Here is a 19462-nt window from a genome sequence, read left to right as displayed (position 1 = left end):
GCGTCCCAACAGCTGCACTGTTTTATGAGATCACACGTACTTCTGAGGCCCAAATGTGCACGAAGAACCCACCAGCGTGATGCATAACAACCACGACCGGCCCCTCGGCACAATCTCCTACCCAGACAGATGAGCTTACTCATTGCATGTTGCTTTAGAACGTCAGCCTTTAGTTATGAACAAAACCAATGCATTAGTCGGAGGATTGCTGGACTATATTTAAAGAAAATTAAATTCACTTTTCAGTCTCATATATATATATATAGAAGGGAATGTGATAAATGATCAAATATTCCCAAAATCTCATGGAATTGAAAATGTGAAAAAGTAGATCTTTACCGTCAAGCTTAATTATTCTTTTAAAACTATTTATGGAATGCTTGATTCTGATTGGTCAGTGGCGACATTCCGAACTTTGTTATTCCCAAATAACAACCGCCTGAAACTAATAACACAGCTTCATCTGGGTACTGTGTTATATCTAGATGGGTGCAGTTTAATACTTTCAGATAAATTCAATATAAATAAGCATAATTAGGAACATATGAGGTTTTATTTACAAACAATTCAACCAAATGCATTTTTGTCTCGTTTCAACTTTCAACCACTAAGAACGGTTAATCCTCACAGAGGTTTGCATTTCTTACAAATAAAAAATAAAATATATCATATCAATTAGAGATATAACATTTTTCCACCGATACAATACCTGCTTGTACTCATGTTGATACTGGTGGTTAAATTAAAGGAACACTCCACTTTTTTTAAATATGCTAATTTTCCAGCTCCTCTAGAGTTAAACATCCGATTTTTACTGTTTTGGAATCCATTCAGCTGATCTCCAGGTCTGGCTGTATCACTTTTAGCATAGCTTAGCATAATCCATTGAATCTGATTAGACCATTAGCATCAAGCTCAAAAGTAACCAATAGGGCTTTGCAAAAATATCGAAACGGCTAACTATCGGGATACAATTTTCCCCAACGATAGTGTATCGATATTTCAATCTTTAGTATCGTTTTTTTTTTTTTTTAATCTAATCCCTCTGTGTGCAAAACACCTCCTTCGCGCTGTTGTCGTCGCTGTCCAGTTGTCTGTCATATACAGCCATTTGGCCAATGTCTCAGAAGTTAGCGGAAGTGAGAAAATGGCAGAAAATTTAAACCCCCCTGCAGCTTTCATGCCAACGTGTGGAAGCACTTTGGCTAGAAAAAATCTGCTCTTTTTTACATTTTTGATAAAAATACAAATTATTGGAACGCATCACAACATATTGTATCATATCATGATACATTGCACCATGATCCATCGATCGTGATATGTATCGTATCGTGAGGCCCTTGCCAATACCCAGCCCTAGTAACCAAAGAGTTTCAATATTTTTCCTATTTAGGAAAGTAGTCCCCTAGGTAACTTCAATAGCACGGGACTATTTTCTGAAGATTATATTTTCAAATGTTATTCAGTCACATAATGACTATTAAACTAGTGATGTTTCTTAAATTACATATACACAGAACTCAACGTCATTGCATTTTTCTGTTCTCTTTTGACTGACAAGATATATTGGCCATGACTATCGGCTGTTCAGCCTTTTTTATGATTTAATGCCTTCCAGAAAATGTTCTTCTTTAAATATATAAACACACAATATATCAAACGAAAAAACTCATTTCCACAACATAACCATGCACCTATACGACTTCTAAACTTCCGCTGCTTCTCTGTCTTGTATTGCCAAAGGAGGGGGTTGAGAGCACCTGGGCCTACCGGGCTCCTCCTTTGTAGAGGAAGAGCACAAAGAAACAGCTGAGGAGTCTGAGCTTGTCACCAGAATGAATAGCCCTCCAACCAGAGAGTCGTTCACATGAGGGTAGAGGTCTACAAACGCGTGAAGCGGTGGCCAAAAGACCTTCAAACGAAAATATGTGCCTCTCCTTTCTGCCTCCTTTTACCTACCTGATCTGTCTGATTACGATCACTTCCTCCGTCCCTTATCAGCAAGAGACCGCACAGTTATGCGGTGAGATTGTGTCAGAGAAAACAGGCAAGTACGCAAATACGCATCACGTTAAATAAAAAAAACTGGCAAACCGGGCGACACTACGTATGACCTTAAAATACATCTGTTGTATGTTTACAAAATAAAAGTCTCACCTAAAATAACTGGATTGGAAGAGTTCAAGGACACAAATCAGGCTGTGTGATAAACAACATTTGAGCAAATATTTGCAAGCAGAGACTGACCCACGTCGTGGTTTTATCCGGAGGAATACAAGATGAATGTTTTATTTCTTTTGCTTTCCATAAAAAAGCAAAAGCTGCAGACTTGTTCAATTAGCTTTAACCCATGTAAACATTTGTAGTAGAAGCTTGACTTTTGTATTGGTCAAAGTTACGAGATTTTTGACATGCGTCATGCTGTCCTATATATAATCGATTACTTTGGACACTACTTATTAAACAGCTTTTTATCTCTCTGAAAAAAAACACACTACAGAGAATAGACTGACAATTTCATTGATGTCTACTGGCAGACAGATGACATACCAACCTGACACGGATGACATGACAACAGCGCTTGCTATTGACGTGACCTGAATAATTCCTACAGAAGCACGCGAGAAACACGACCACACACGCTGAAGAAATAACAACATGATTGTGTACTAACAACACTATTTTAACTGTCTAACATCGCCAATACCAAAGTAGCATTTATATCAAATATGTCAACTTAAATAAAAACAGTGCCGCTTAAGTTCTCTAAACAACAAAGGTTTTTCTTATTATGATTTTTTTTAATCAATTAAAGAATTAAAGATTTTTAGTAGAACTTAAAAATGTTCTCCAATAGAAAACCCTTTTTGGTTCTGAATGGATTGTTATCACTTTTATATTTGGGTATTTATTCTTGCTAAAACAACTTATAGTGCATATACATTTTGTTTCAGTATGTGTTTTCCTTGGGAATTGAACATATGACCTATTGTGTCTTTAATGCAATGCAACATTTAAAAAAAAAAATACTGTATTATATTAGTGTTGCCAGATCCATCAGTTGTATACAAGCTAACACAAACTATTTTAACTATCAAAACTGTACTTTAGTCTGTAAAGTGTTTAGTTTTATCATGTTATAATGGATTAGTAGCATACTTACATACAACAGAAGTATGTGACATGGTATTATAGAGTAAAATTGTGAGTAAATTTATGAATGAGGACTAAAAGTAGATAAAAACTCAATTTCAGGTGTTGCACGTAACATTAGTTCAAGCCAGTGCATCCAATCTGCTTCATTTTATCAAAGGGAACAACAGCACCAACTCTCTAAACGAGAATGCAAAAATCCCAGCTAACCAATAATGAGCACATCATGCTAAACTATAAATATTTAGGCACAGACCTGTTTGAATGTCTGAGATTCTCACCACAGTCCACACACATAGTGTTCAGTGATGCTAATCATATCACTCAATTAGATTATAATACTATCTGATATAATGTATGCCATAACAAGCTTTCTAATTCATTCATTTTTAACATTATAAAACTACAAAGGTGCTTACGTTTTGACTTTAATAAATAATTTTACATTTTCTCTCCAGACAATTATTAGACAAAACAGCATGAAATAAAGAGTAAAACATATTTTAAAAGTCACTAACTTTACGCGTTATTAAACAAAGTTATTTCAAAGTCACCAATACTTTACTCATAATGCAAAGTTGTTTAAAACGTATTTAATAACTGTACACGCTATACAGAGTTTAAAAAGTTATTTAAACGTCATTTAATAACTCAACACTTTTCTTTCTCGCTATGTTTGACATCCGACACCACCGAGGCCTCAGTAACACTTAACCGGAGTAGTTTACACGTCTCGGGATCTCAAAAACTATCCGATTAAACGTGTCAAAAACTTCCAGTAAAGCTAAATTTAGTTTTAGGCTTTGCAACTAACTTACTTAAAAAGTTCAAATCTCGGCGAACTAACCGATCGGAAACTTTAACTTACTGCTTAACTTCACGCATAGTTGTCTCGCGACGGCTAAGTTACACATGCAAAGTTGCTCCTAAACTTACGGTTACGTTTCAATGTGTGCGAACTGTTCAAATACGTGATCGTTAAAACGTTAAAGTCGCGCAAAAACAACTTGGTCGCGCGCTTTGCACCTAATATCCTACTTTGTTTCGTATTGTTCGCCGTGATATGATGACTTTAACACCTCCGAGCCGTACAAAAAGCGCAACAAAAAAAACTGTTTTACTCACCGCGAATCACAGTCAGACTACAACAAAGCAGCAGTTCCAGTAATAAAAACTCCATCGCAAGCGCTCCGGCATTTAATAACATAATCCCAGCTCCATTTCATCGAGGTATCTGCGTTAGGAGAAAGTTTGTAGTCCGAGTTTTGGTCGATCGCTCGGTAGTTTTTCTTTTTTTTACTCTTCCAGCCCTCCGCGATAGTAGACGAGGCACGAGGAGGGGAATGACTGACAGCGGAAACCGATCGACGTCATCAAGTGGGATTGCGCGTAGCCGTGGCGCGCTCCCGTCGCCAGTCAGGGGATTCAACAAAGAGTTTAGAAACACTCTTTGGAGTCAATCATGATATTTTTACTCAAAATTATTATTTAAATTTCGTAAAATAATTAAATGTTGACATCAAATTTAGTTGATGTAGTGCAATAATAAATATGAATAGGTGCAGGAAAATATTTGTCATGTGTACACGTACCATGTAAAGAATGCAATAAAAACGTTCTTCCTTATGAAAAATACTATTGTTTACTATATTAAACTAGTAAAATTTATAGATACGGTATGTTTTTGAACCCTACTATAGTAATTACTATTTAAATACTAAAGGTTTAAATACTTTCGTTGAATGCTTCTCTATAAGACAAAATAGATACAAATAAATATTAGATAAATGTTAAAAAACCCACAAAAAGGTAATTGGTAACACTTAGTTTACAATAAGGTTGTATCTATTTGTTGACATTACTGAACACATTAGCCCACATGAACTAACAATAGTTGAACTAACAATAAGCAATATAGTTAATCACCATTTATTAATCTTTGTTAATGTTAGTTGTTCAATTGTTCATATTCGTTCATTGTGCATTAATGTCAACAGAAACAACTTTTCACAAGACTTCACAAGACTTTTTTAAGATGTCAAATAAATCTTTAGAGTCCCCATACATATGTGAAGTTTTAGCTTAAAATATCATAGATAATTTAATATAGCATGTAAAAAAAACCCGTAACAAGCAAAAATGTGTCGTTTTAGGGTGTGACCTTTAAAATGCAAATGAGTTGATCTCTGCACTTAATTGCAGTGCTGTGGTTGGACAGTGCAGACTGAGGGGCGAAATCATCCCCTTCTGACATCACAAGGGGAGCCACATATTTGCAGTGAATGGTTTACTAAAACTTAATTTATTGGGTTGTTCTTTTGCACATTTTCTATATTAATAGAAGCACTAGGGACCCAATTAAAGCACTTAAACATGGAAAAAGTCAGATTTTCATGATATGTCTGTCTACTTTAAAAATGTATTAATAAATGCTTAATTTACATGAACTAAGATTAATAAATGCTCTCTAGACATCTTGACTCATGTAAGCTAATGCATCAACAAACCTTATTGTTAAGTGTTATAATATAAATAAAATGACCCTAAAATGCATTTGTGTAAAATGCATTTCTGTTTTACTTGTTTTTACATAAATGTAAAGCTCTGTCCTATTTGAGTAGACAGCAGTAATATGTTATTTACATAATGAGAAATTACATTTGTTGTATCTATAGTAACCAGATAAACATATTTTAAAAGAAATAAATAGCTAACTAGTCCTATAACATTCCCTAAAAAACATTCCTCACTGTAATGTTCAATCCAAGACTGACGTATCCATAGCAAGAATATCTTAATATGTGTGGATACCATAAAGTCAAGCTGCTAGTTATTATGTTTGGTACAACACATGACTACTGAAAGTTAAATGAGAATAAATATGCTTTTTTTAGCCAAACACAGGGCTCCAGACTGCCACCAAATGGGGGCATTTTCCCAACAAAATTTGAGAGTGTGCCACTGAATTTTACATCCAGTCGCACACGTGCGACCAGTAAATTTGACCTTTTTTTTGTGATGTGACACTGAATTTGAAACAGCACATTGTACTTTCTGCATCTATCATTAAAGTATTTATTAGTAATACAGTGGAAATTAGTAGAAATGTGAATATTTGGTTAGCATGATGATTAACAGTGTGTTCCCCTAAATTTTCTGGTTGCGCCCCTAAAATTGTCAGTTGGGGGCCACTGTGCTCCTAGTAAAGAAAGTTAGTCTGGAGCCCTGAAACAACAGAGCAACCTTTCTGTATTAAAACTATTTGTATTTCATAAAACAGGAGCTTAAACATGCCAAGACCGACACAGTTTTTCTTCTTATAGTTGCAAGCCTGTTACAGTTTATTTATGCTCATAAGTGCATGTTATGAGTAAATCACAATGCTGCATATTCATTTCAGCCTCTTTTAATAGTCCAGAGGTGCACTAAACCTCAAGGATCAAACCATACCCCTGGCGGACTGAAAGCATTTGTTGGGTTGAATGGTAAAAGTTCTGCAACTGGTCCAAAGTCCAAAGTGAAACCATATGTGGCCCTTAGTGCGTGTGAGCAAAGAGCAGGCAGTAATTCCCGAGCCTGAAGAAATATGCCGTAATGAAACCTGCCTTTACGGTCACCTGTGCATTATTGCTCTTGGCACTCTCTTTGATCAAGCAAGCACTATGCACAAAAAATCACTTTTTCTATTGCCCGTTGTTACTTTTAAATATTAGACTTGGGCTAATACACCCAAGACCTAATGCAAAACACATTTCTCGTGTAACTGATGCTATCTGGATGGAGTCCTTTAAAAACAAAGAGTTTATAGAGGCATCATTTCAACATGCTTTGAGCTAACCCTGTTGCTACTGACTCCTCTCCAAAAATACATAGACAGGATTGTGTTCGTAAAGCCGTCCGCCACTGCGTTACACAATCGTGGAAAACAGAGAAATTCTGTGGAAATATGAATGTGTAATAGCGATGTATCAATAACACCATCGGCGATGCCGGCGATTACAAACGAGAGGATTATTGCTTTTCTTGGAAAGCGGAGGTAACATTTTTACTGGATGTTTATTAACATTGCTCTCATGAAATGAAAACGTTGGGTATATAAATGCCAAAAGAAAGAGATTGGGACACTTTGCCTGGGAAACTTTAAGAATTATGGAAACGAAAAGTTGGAAGCAGCTACAGTATCCACATCGCAGAAGATGACAATAGACTCAACACTTTCTACTACGCTGCTTTAAATTCCACTTTGATTAGTTTAATAGTTGTTTTACCCCAAAACAAAACCGTTCCCTGTTGTGCTTGTTGTAAAGGTTTGGGCGCACCTTCCTTCCAACTCATTATTTTGCCCGTTAAATTTCCTTTAAAATAAGACAATGTGGTTTTAAAGGCACAATAAATGGCCATCACATGTGGCTTGTTTTGGCATCTTGTTTACACCAAAGAATTGGTTGATACGCATTTCTCATAAAACACTTTGAAAAAAAAGGGGGGGGCAATACCTCCCCAACACACCCACTTCAGCTTAATCATGGCAAAAACAGTGCATGTGTCTGTGCTTCTTTGGGGCAAAATTTGCAGAATTCAATGAAACGAAATTAAATGTGGTTTAAAAGGAACAGAGAGTACAAGACTTTTATTAGTTATCTGAATTAAATAAGCCAAATGTATTATAAAGGGCATGCTAGGGGTTGGAAATATATGAATAAATTTGTAAACATTGTGAATTTGATTTAAACGGGAGTAGATTCTGTGTGGGCCTGGTGGTAATGGATCACAGTTAAGTAAATATCTGGTACAGGCTGCTATCTTACACATAATAAAACACAAGAATGGCTTTTTTAGCAAATTATCTTTTTATTATTAATATATCTTTTTACAGTGTTGCTATTAAGACTTACAAAATCCATTTGGCACATATGAAATGATCATTCCTTATGCATTCCTCAGGTCTCATACAGTTATAACCTTTATTTTGTTCCAGACATCAAATACACAATGGCTAAATTATTCCCTTGGCTTGACAATGTGCTTCTGTGCCACAATTCCTAATTTGGCATTTGTTCCTCACACAAGAAAAGACAAAAGACAATTATTCCTAAATGAATTGAATTTACCCACACCATTTGGACGAACGTAAAAAAGGAAAACTTTGCAGCAAATATTCTTTAGCTGTGTATAAACACTGGACATAACACAGAGGTACAGACAAAAAAAACCCCAGAATTTCCAAATATTGCACTATGAATTCATATGTAATGACATTCGTTAAGGGTTAAAGTAATACTAAGGCTTCACCCCACACGCCCAAAAATTACGAGGAAGCTAAATCTGCATAGAAAGAAACACAAACTCAATACATTTTGTATTCAAGCACCTGCTAGATTTCCCAAACTGGAAATGGGCTTTTGAAACGTAAGTGCTACCATTTTTAACATGAGTAGCAGTACCAAGCGTCAATCTGCTACCAAACCCCATAACAAAAAGTGAAGTCCAAATCTCACACCCATCAGACCCCCGAATCGGAGTACATTCCGTTAATGAGATAGTCGACCTGAGTGTAATCCTTTCGCTTGTAGCTCTCATAGGCTTGTTTGAGGAACAACGCCACTGCGACCACAAAGAACAGAAGGCCGAACAGAAGCACGGCCAGAAGAGAGCTGGTGTTCAACAGGTGAACGGACAGAGGGTCACCGGCCACCTGCACCTTGGTCCGGTCTGTCCTACCTTGGGCCCCATCAGAAATGTTCTTAGGCGTTGTGGGTGGGCTTGTTGAGGTTTTTGGCGTGGTTGGCGATGGCTTTGTGGATGTTGGTACCGGAGTAGTTTGGACTGGTTTGGGGGTAGTGGTTAGTCGAGCTGCTGTAGGCACTAATGGTGTGATGCTGGCGGACTTTTTGGGTTCCGATGGTGTCGTGGGTTTGTGTGTTGTAGCATTTGTAGTTGTGATGACAGTTGTAGTTGTTGTTGTGCTGGTAGCTGTTGCGTTTGACGTGATCGTTGTTGTGGTTGTAGCAGTGGATGTTGCATGTAGCGTCGTTGGAGTGGTTGCATGGGTTGCTGGAGAAACAATTCCTGATCCATTATCTTGCGTTAAAGGAGTTGTCTGCACTTTGTTGGGCACTACAGTTGAAGTTGCGGGTGGTTGTGTAGGAGTGGAAGCATTGGATGCAGAGATGTTAGTTACTGTAGGTACTGATTGTTGTGTGACATTTGAAAAATCGTCTTGAGGTGGCAGGTTGCGTCCATAGGACTGATGGGGAGGTGCAGATCCACTAGACTCATGTTGGTCCACATGGACAGACTCTGCAACTTTAAAGTACATATGGTGAGATCTGGCAACCTCAAGTAAACCATTCCTCAGACATATAGGGGCAGTTTCCCAGACAGGTATTAGACTATTCCTAGACTAAGATAAATGTAAGAGCCATTCAAACTGAAAACAACTTGCAGTGAAATATCTTTAAATACCTTTGTTTTGCCTCAAAATGCACGCCTGTAATGTTTTTAGTAAGGCATGTTTGTTAAAACTAGTTATATTTCCTAATTAAACTAAGGCCTAGTCCTGGTTTAAGCTAATCCCTGTTCGGAAAACCATTCCCTAAAGGAACATGCCCACATTTTGGGAATTTAGCTTATTCACCGTATCCCCCAGAGTTAGATAAGTCCATACATACCTTTCTCATCTCTGTACGTGCTGTAACTCTTTCTGACGCAGCCCCCGCTAGCTTAGCTTAGCACAAAGACTGGAAGTGAATGGCTCCAGCTAGCAAACTGATCCCAATAAGTGACAAAATAACGAGATTATTTTCCTATTTTATGTGTTGTGATTTGTATAGTCACACCGTGTACAAATAACAAGGTCAAATCACTCTGCCCAAGTAGCAGTGCTTCACCTTCGAGAATATACAACCCCAAAACAGAAAAAGTTGGGACACAGTAGAAATTGTGAGTAAAAAAGGAATGGAATAATTTACAAATCTCATAAACTTATATTTTATTCACAGTAGAATATAGATAACATATCAAATGTTGAAAGTAAGATATTTTGAAATGTCATGCCAAATGTTGGCACATTTTGCATTTCATGAGAGCTACACATTCCAAAAAAAGTTGGGACAGGTAGCAATAAGAGGCCAGAAAATTTTAATGTACATATAAGGAACAGTTGAAAGACCAATTTGCAACTTATTAGGTCAATTGGCAACATGATTGGGTATAAAAAGAGCCTCTCAGAGTGGCAGTGTCTCTCAGAGGTCAAGATGGGCAGAGAATCACCAATTCCCCCAATGCTGCGGCAAAAAAATAGTTTTCTGAGTTTCTCAGAGAAAAAATGCAAAGAGATTGAAGTTATCATTATCTACAGCGCATAATATCATTCAAAGATTCAGAGAATCTGGAACAATCTCTGTGCGTAAGGGTCAAGGCTGGAAAACCATACTGGATGCCCGTGATCTTCGGGCCCTAAGACAGCACTGCATCACATACAGGAATGCTACTGTAATGGAAATCATAACATGGGCTCAGGAATACTTCCAGAAAACATTGTCAGTGAACACAATCCACCGTGTCATTCGCTGTTGCCAGCTAAAACTCTGTAGGTCAAAAAAGAAGCCATATCTAAACATGATCCAGAAGCACAGGCGTTTTCCCTGGGCAACGCTCATTTAAAATGGACTTTGGTAAAGTGGAAAACTGTTCTGTGGTCCAACGAATCAAAATTTAAAGTTCTTTTTAGAAAACTGGGACGCCATTTCATCGGGACTAAAGAGGACAATGACAACCCAAGTTGTTATTAGCGCTCTTTTCAGAAGCCTGCATCTCTGATGGTTTGGGGTTGCATGAGTGCGTGTGGCATGGGCAGCTTACACATCTGGAAAGGCACCATCAATGCTGAAAGGTTTATCCAAGTTCTAGATACATATGATCCCATTCAGATGTCGTCTCTTTCAGGGAAGACCTTGCATTTTCCAACATGACAATGCCAGACCACATACTGCATCAATTACAACATCAAGACTGCGTAGAAGAATGATCTGAGTACTGAAATGGCCAGCCTGCAGTCCAGATCTTTCACCCAAAGAAAAGATTTGGTGCATCATAAAGCGGAAGATGCGACAAAGAAGACCTAAGACAGTTGAGCAACTAGAAGTCTGTATTAGACAAGAATAGGACAACATTCCTATTCCTAAACATTGGTCCTCCTCCAGCTGTTCCTTTTATCTACATTTAACTTTTCTGGCCTCTTATTGCTACCTGTCCCAACTTTTTTTGGAATGTGTAGCTCTCATGAAATCCAAAATGAGCCAATATTTGGCATGACATTTCAAAATATTTTACTTTCAACATTTGATATGTTATCTATATTCTACTGTGAATAAAATCTAAGTTTATGAGATTTGTAAATTATTCCATTCCTTTTTTACTCACAATTTCTACTATGTCCCAACTTTTTCTGTTTTGGGGTTGTAGTTTCCAGTATATATTCACAATTAAAAGATCGCTGTGTCTCATATGACCTTGTTATTTGTACACGGTCTGACTATACAAATCACAACACATAAATAGGAAAATGTTCGCGTTATTTTGTCACTTATTGTGAGCAGTATGCTAGCTGGAGCCATTCACTTCCAGTCTTTGTGCTAAGCTAAGCTAGTGGGGGCTGCGTCAGACAGAGTTACAGTACGCACAGAGATGAGAAAGGTATGTATGGACTTATCTAACTCTGGGGGATACGGTGAATAAGCTAAATTCCCAAAATTTTCCTTTAATGAATAAATGTGCACCTGTCTGTGAAATCCATGTTAATCTAATTATGAGATTAGGAGCATCAAAATTCAAGTTGATTTCAATCTTTGACATGACTTTACTTGGTTAATATTTAAGATATCAAGGTTATATTTTCACAGAACGTTCTTTACATTATGTAGGAAGATAACAGTAAATCACAAAAGCACTGCAATTTGTTGTATTAAAATGTAATACTTAAGTTTAGACTCGCCGACCTGCTGATTTCAATTCAAAAACCCAAATACTAAACTCCATGTACCTGAATTCATTCTGCATGCATGAGGTAACGTAATGCATGAAATAAAAGAGACAAATGGGGGCAAAGGTTACAGAACGAAAATCAATTATAACCACAGGGACAAAAAATAGGACTGTTAAAAACAAACAAATGGATGGTCATGGCAAGGAAAGGTACAGTGGCCATATTCACACTTACTTTGGTCTAACAGGTCTGGAACATTTGTAATGTTTTCACAGGACTTCTGGCCAGGTGGACAGTAGATCAGAAAGCAACGAGATTCTTTGTCATAAATGAGAGCCTTCGTACACGTTTCATTTTTAGGACCTGAAAATAAAGAAGAAATCAGTCAACAAAGTTCTGAAACACATAATGCTCCCTGAAGATATGTGTTTACTTGCGAGTCATCCAGTCATTTTGGATTATGGTCTTGTTGAAACCAAAAACATTTGCTGCCCCCCACTATCATCCAAAGCTTGCATTGGAAGTAACATACTATCTGCTGGTTTCACAGACAAGGCTCAAGTCCTACACTAAAACCTTCTCAACTGAAAATAACTTACGGATTTTAAAATATGTGCCATTGATTTGTCTCAAGATGCATACCAGTCACGTCTTTTTTTAAGGCATGTTTAAAAAAGATGCTTCAACATCTTAATTCAACTAAGGCCTAGTTCTGGCTTTAGTTAAGCCTCGTCTGTGAAACCAGGCCATAATCTTTTACTTTTGGATTGCACCTTCCCACCTCCCATCAAAATTTCCCAACTCGTAAATTCCCAAACCGTAAAACACGGACAATGTGTGCTACCAGAAACGTGAAATTTAAGAGGACAAATAACCCAAACTATTTAATGAAGTTTATAAAGAGTATTTTACAAAGAGTGAAATAAAAACCAAGCGGTTCAATCTGTGCATCATCAAACCGAGTTGTTTTTATTGGGACAGAGATGTTCCCCGAATGCACGTTACTGAATGTCGAAATGGTTATCCTGAGTTAGAGAACGAGCTGAATCTGGGAAGAAAAACAGACCTTGCCGCACATCCCTTTGATCGTCTCCCAACAGCCCTTACTGGACACCTTGGGCTCAACATCCGTTTTCACGCACACTTTTCTTGCCAATTCCCACTTCCCCTGATTACTTGACCAGGTGGCTGTGGCACGACGGGACCCGCTGACGGGAATCCGGGGTTGCGTGTTTGCACTGGAGCTGTGGAATGCTCCCAAATGCTTTTTTGGATGGAGTCGGCCAACAACCAAGCGTTTATTTAGCATTTTAAAGCTTCAGGTGAATCAACATTTAACTGCTCTGAAGTGAAAATGTCGGATGAATCATTTCTTGGTCGGCGTCGACATGCGAAATGAAAAGGCCAGCTGCGTCGGTCTGCATGGATTTTTTGCATTAAACCTTTCCCCAGCTGTTTAAAGTCATTTCTTAGAGTCCGAGACCTAAAACATACTCTATGCAAGTACGTGACGCAATGCCTTGAGAGTTGCTGTACGGGATATTAATGCAAACCATCTTTGAAGACAATCATGTGGATCAAGTCACACTTTGTTATAAGTACAGTAAGTTTATAGCCATCTACCTGACTAACACCACATCTGGTTAAAAGGTGCAAGTATTTCAAGGTAACCCTATCGCGCCATATGTACTGAGGTTACTGTAATGCAAGAATGCATGCTAAATATATACAATAGGATCGCACGCAAAGCATCAACGTCTGCACTTGTGTACTAGCGTGGTAGTGTGCAGGAGGCGTAGGCGACAAACAGAGGCTGGTGTGAAACCGTAGAGGGCCTGGCCTAATTCCCGCCCCCCTCTGCAGTCGCCACAGGTCCCTCTATAGTGTGTTTGGTCTTTGACGTGCCAAAAACACACCGTTCCCTGGGCTGGAATGTGGAATGCTTATGTATTTATAGCTCCTATCATTCCAAACATTTCAGACTTCCAGATGGCAGTGGCGATTCTGACCTTGCTTTCGATCTCCGTACCGTCAATGCGACAGTGCAGCCAGCCGAACGGAAATTCAATACAGAGTGCGTACGTGTATCGAGTGGGGGCTGGTGGAAGGCGGATGTGAAGAGGCAGGGCCAACCGCTCTATCCCGAACACAAAGACAACGTGCCCCGGGGTCATTACTGCCGTCTGTGTGCTTGTGAAGGTGCCGAGATAGTCAAGTACAATGTGTGTGGCCAAAGCGAGAGAAAAAGCGATTTGATTAAAAACGAGCATGTCTTGACGAAGACTGCACGAGGGTATGGCCCTCAGAAAGAGCGCCTGGCTCGTAAGCAGAACAGCCAGCCCAAGCCGCCCTTTCATCTTAAATGTGAAACACATGGCCCTCTTTGAAAGTACACGTCCTTCAAGGGAAAGACGTGATGTATAAAAGAGAAAACAAAACATATGGCTTTACTTTATTGAAAAAATATTATATTCCGCAGGTATACTGTTTTATCTCCGAAGGTAGCACGCAGATTGTATTTCAATTTTGAGGAGCTCAAAAAGCAAAGACTGCATGAATAACCTTAACCTCTTGGAAATGGAGGATTAGAATGAAGGAATTGGTTTATTTATGTCTCTTATGTTTTACTGATAGTGTACACGCAAACTATACCTAAGGTAAAATCATTTTTTGTTTAAGAATAGATATAATCGCAATAGCACAAATGGTTTGCAATTACTAAATGGTTTTAATAGTTGTGTATAGTGAAAGTTTAAGGCAGATGCAGTGACTGGTGAGACAAAGATAGTGATGCTTTCTTTTTCCCAGAAAGAACACGAAACGTGTGTTGGTTATAAAAATATTTCATTAAAAAGATGTATCACTTAATTTGATTTTATGAACTTAAACATGCAATATATGATATAAAATCTAATAATGCTTTGTTTATCACATATTGTGCAGCCCTATTAAAGAACCACATGACCATATCTAAATATTCTAACCATTTAATTAATACAGAAGAATAACCAAAAGAATATCTTAATGGAGATATTTCATCATTATATCAGTGTTGTAGTTGAGTCAGAGATCAAGGGTTGAGTCAGAATCAAGACCAAGTCCAAAAAAAGCTGGATGTGTCTTGACTCGGACTCGACCTCTAGTCTTGGTCATGACTCGGGCTGGACACTCGATCTCTGCTCTTTACTCGGACTGGACACTCGATCTCTGGTCTTGGTCATGACTCGGGCTGGACACTCGATCTCTGCTCTTTACTCGGACTGGACACTCGATCTCTGGTCTTGGTCTTGACCCGGACTGGACACTCGATCTCTGGTCTTGACTCGGACTGGACACTCAATCTCTTGTCTTGGTCTTGACTCAGACTCGACACTTGATCTTGACTCAACACCAGAGATCGAGTGTCCGATCTGAGTCAAGACCAGAGATCAAGACCAAGACCAGACTCAACCCTTGATCTCTGGTCTTGGTCTTGACTCAGACTCGACCTCTGGTCTTGAATCAGACTGGACACACAATCTCTAGTCTTGGTCTTGACTCGGACTCAACCTCTGGTCTTGAATCAGACTGAACACATAATCTCTGGTCTTGAATCAGACTGGACACACGATCTCTGGTCTTGGTCTTGACTCGGACTCGACACTTGATCTCTGGTCTTGACTCGACACTTGATCTTGACTCAAGGCCAGAGATTGAGTGTCCAGTCTCAACACTCGACCTCTGGTCTTGACTTGATACTCTACATACTCGATCTCTGGTCTTGGTCGACTCGGACTCGACACTTGATCTCTGGTCTTGACTTGGACTCGACACTTGATCTCTGGTCTTGACTCAGACTCGGCACTTGATATCCGGGCTCGACTTAATACTCAACATACTCAATCTCTGGTCTTGGTCTTAACTCGGACTTGACACTCGAACCCTGGTCTTGACTTGATACTCGACATACTAGATCTCTGGTCTTGACTTGGACTCGGCACTTGATCGCTGGTCTTGACTCAGACTCAACACTTGATCTCTGGTCTTGACTCGGACTTGACACTTGATCTCTGGTCTTGAGTCAAGACCAAGACCAGAGATCAAGTGTTGAGTCTGGTCTTGGTACTCGACATACTCGGTCTCTGGTCTTGACTCGGACTGGACACTCGATCTCTGGTCTTGACCCGACACTCAATCCCTGGTCTTGGCCCAACACTTGATCCCTGGTCTTGGTCTTGACTCGTACTTGACATTTGAACTCTGGTCTTGACTTGATACTCGACATACTAGATCTCTGGTCTTGACTTGGACTCGACAGTTGATCACTGGTCTTGACTCAGACTGACACTCGATCCCTGGTCTTGACTCGATACTCGATCTCTGGTCTTGACTTGATACTCGATACTTGATCTCTGGTCTTGATCTTGACTCGACACACGAGATCTAGTATTGGACTTGACTCAGACATTCAATCTTTGGAATTGGTCTTGACTTAGACTCAACACTCGATCTCTGGTCTTGGTTTTGACTTGGACTCGACACTTGATATCGAGTATTGGGCTTGACTCGGACTCGACACTCAATCTCTGGTCTTGTCCTTGACTCAACCTCTGGTCTCAACTCAGACTCAACACTCAATCTCTGGTCTTGGTTTTGACTCGGACTCGACACTCAAAATATAGACTTGACCCGGACTCAACTACAACACTGCTGCTTTACATCAAACAATCCACCAAAAGTATACGAGATGCACAACATATCTACTTACATAATAGCAGGTCACAATCCTCTAAGTTTTGCAGAGTCTTATTTAACACTATCCGAAAACCGTTATCTCCATGGGTGGATGCACATGGAAGCACAAGGAACCCCAGGATGGGTACCAATACCAGGATGAGGTGGGTGGTCATGATCACGTGTGGCTGGGATCATAAAGTGAGAGAGGGTCACATCCCCAACAGCTGTGGAAGACAAAAATTTAATGATTTTGATAAAGAATGATAAAACTATGTTAGCGTCATATCTTTTTAAATTACATTATATAATACAAATCTTTGATCAGTGGCTTTAGCTGCAGGCAATTTTTGTGTGTATGGATGTGTACAAGTACTTATAATGTCTACTATAAGAATAAGTAGTTAGACATACAATATATTTAAAAGCTGTAAGGTGAGATAAGGAATTGAATACTGAAAAACTAACTTTATAAAATGACAAATTTAAGAAGTAACCAGCTCTGACTATTCGGATGAGTTGCAGAACATGTGTATATAAACACACACACACATATATATATATATATATATATATATATATTATTAATACTTATATGTTATTATAAATATATAAACATGTCATAATGTTCTACAATGACCTGAATGAGTGAAAGCCATTACAGACTAAACTCAAGACTGACTCAATTACGCCATCTAGTTTACATTCCAGGACACTACAATGAAAGTGGGAGTTTGTTTTTGGTTCCTAAAATTCCAATGCATTCATATCAGATGAAGGACCTGCAACAAATTAATATTCACAAAGCTAACTTGAGATTATGCCTACAATGTTTTTGACATTTGTAAGTTATTTATAAGAGCTAACCACCATTTTAAGCTTGGCTCAAGTTATGCTGGTAATAAGGAAGTTTGAAGAGTGAAATTGGCTTTGGGTGTAGCACATAAATCCCTGCCACACCCCTTTAAACAACCATTTAGTAACTACAGTGAGGGCACTGAAGCGCTCACTAAACACGTTCCAGGATCTGCGGATCATATGACTTTCATCCAAGTTTGAACAAAGGATGTAAACTTACTCAAAAGCGAAGCAGATTATTCACGGATGATCCCTCCTGAGAGAGCTGGAGTAAAACAGCAAATCAATTTTGTAGCAATAAAAAGATGATAAAATCACATATAAATCATAAGCAAACAGTTTTGCATACAAAATAAAAAAAATTAAGAGTTATTTATGTCAATTATCTTGTTTACAATGGAACACGTGTCTGATAATCATAAACTGATTTCCTCCTACAATCTGAATATAAACCTCTTGTACTCTTAAACTTATTAACACGTAAAATATAATCACCATATAAAGACTATAACTAAGAAAAATGTGTCAATTATTCAAACTTTCTTCTCAAATGCCACACATGATTCTTCTAAGAATACTTACTGTTTATTTTCACAATGGCAAACTTACCATAAATGCAAAAAGCAACGTCAGAAACAGTTATTTTCTTCACAGCAGCACGTCAAACAGTCTCTTTACTGCAGTTTTTATGCACTCCTCATGAAGCGTGTGTTTAAAGTCACTCCTCTGACAGATGTTTCATATTTAATTTCGGGCTGTTTATGTAAGTAGCGGGTCTCTGACACTACACGACGGTGATGCGACAGGACGAAATGCAGGACTTCCGGGTCGCTAAAATAGCAGTACGAAAGGATGTTAAAATAAAAGTCATATAGTATTCACGTTTATGCTTTTTAATTTATGCTCTTAACTTCGTACACCTGTTTAGAGCATTAGAAAAAACTTTTCTTAAAAATAAAAATGTAAATAAATTTTACATGTGCATTTTAAAAGTTACAATGCTTTACAGACCATCTGAGTACCAAAAAAATATTAAATAACTATTGAAGGATTTTATAAAAAATTAATCAATTAATCTGAATAATCACTTTTAATGAATTTGTTGCATTTTAATAAGGTAATGTGTACACTATATGTTGACGGTCTGAACTGGCACACTTATGCCTCCTCAACTAAACAGACCCTGTATCCCAAATCGCATACTATTAAATATTAGTCAAAATAAGATTTAGTATGTCATGTCTCTTTCAATCCACACATCATGTCTATCTGCTATAACAAAAACAGTCCATACTTTTAGGACATAGGCACACCTATTTGGTATGGCCAGCCATAGTATAGTATAGAATTATAGTATAGTATAGTATAGTATAGTATAGTATCCCATACGGCAAAAATACATTTCTTTGGCCAGAAAAATATTTTAAATATATGCTAAAGTTACTAATACAAGTTAATTTTGTAAAGTGTATTTTTGAAGTTGAAAATATATTTAATTTTAACTTTAATAAAACTGCTATGTTTACAGGGTAGTACGGTTAAATAAACAAGTTTTTCTTTAAATGCGATGTAAACATATTTCTTTGGATTTAAATATATGGAGGGCTAAATATATTTTTAATGCTTTAAAGTGTATTTATATTTTAAATATATTTCAAAAGATACAAAAATGGCCAAAAAATATATCAGTGAAAAATATATTTTGTAAACATATTACAAAATATATTTCAACAATATTTAGTATGGAATATA

At 37.9% G+C, this 19462-nt stretch overlaps 3 protein-coding genes across 3 annotated transcripts in view; 1 reads left to right on the top strand and 2 right to left on the bottom strand.

The window, feature by feature from the left end:
- Positions 1-4486, bottom strand: part of lrp5 (low density lipoprotein receptor-related protein 5) — a 69456-nt gene extending 64970 nt beyond the window's left edge. Inside the window, exon 1 of the mRNA XM_065291563.2 lies at positions 4279-4486. Within this exon, the coding sequence (XP_065147635.1) occupies positions 4279-4360 (82 nt within the window). The 5' untranslated portion in view covers positions 4361-4486. The remainder of the gene's footprint in view (positions 1-4278) is intronic.
- ap3s2 (adaptor related protein complex 3 subunit sigma 2) overlaps positions 1-19462 on the top strand; it is a 46000-nt gene that overhangs the window by 20691 nt on the left and 5847 nt on the right. The window lies entirely within an intron of this gene.
- On the bottom strand, positions 7985-18531 carry c23h11orf24 (chromosome 23 C11orf24 homolog). Its single transcript, XM_065297620.2, has 5 exons — positions 18320-18531; positions 17931-17975; positions 16887-17079; positions 12374-12502; positions 7985-9459 (listed from the first exon to the last, which is right to left on the bottom strand). The coding sequence occupies exons 3-5, from the start codon at positions 17026-17028 to the stop codon at positions 8657-8659; spliced, it is 1074 nt and encodes a 357-aa protein (XP_065153692.2). The 5' UTR covers positions 17029-17079; positions 17931-17975; positions 18320-18531; the 3' UTR covers positions 7985-8656.

Source organism: Paramisgurnus dabryanus, chromosome 23 (genome assembly GCF_030506205.2).
Source record: "Paramisgurnus dabryanus chromosome 23, PD_genome_1.1, whole genome shotgun sequence".
In the NCBI taxonomy this organism is placed as follows: Eukaryota; Metazoa; Chordata; class Actinopteri; order Cypriniformes; family Cobitidae; genus Paramisgurnus; species Paramisgurnus dabryanus.
Note: the sequence above shows the minus strand (reverse complement) of the source record. Positions and strands in the feature narration are given on the sequence as shown.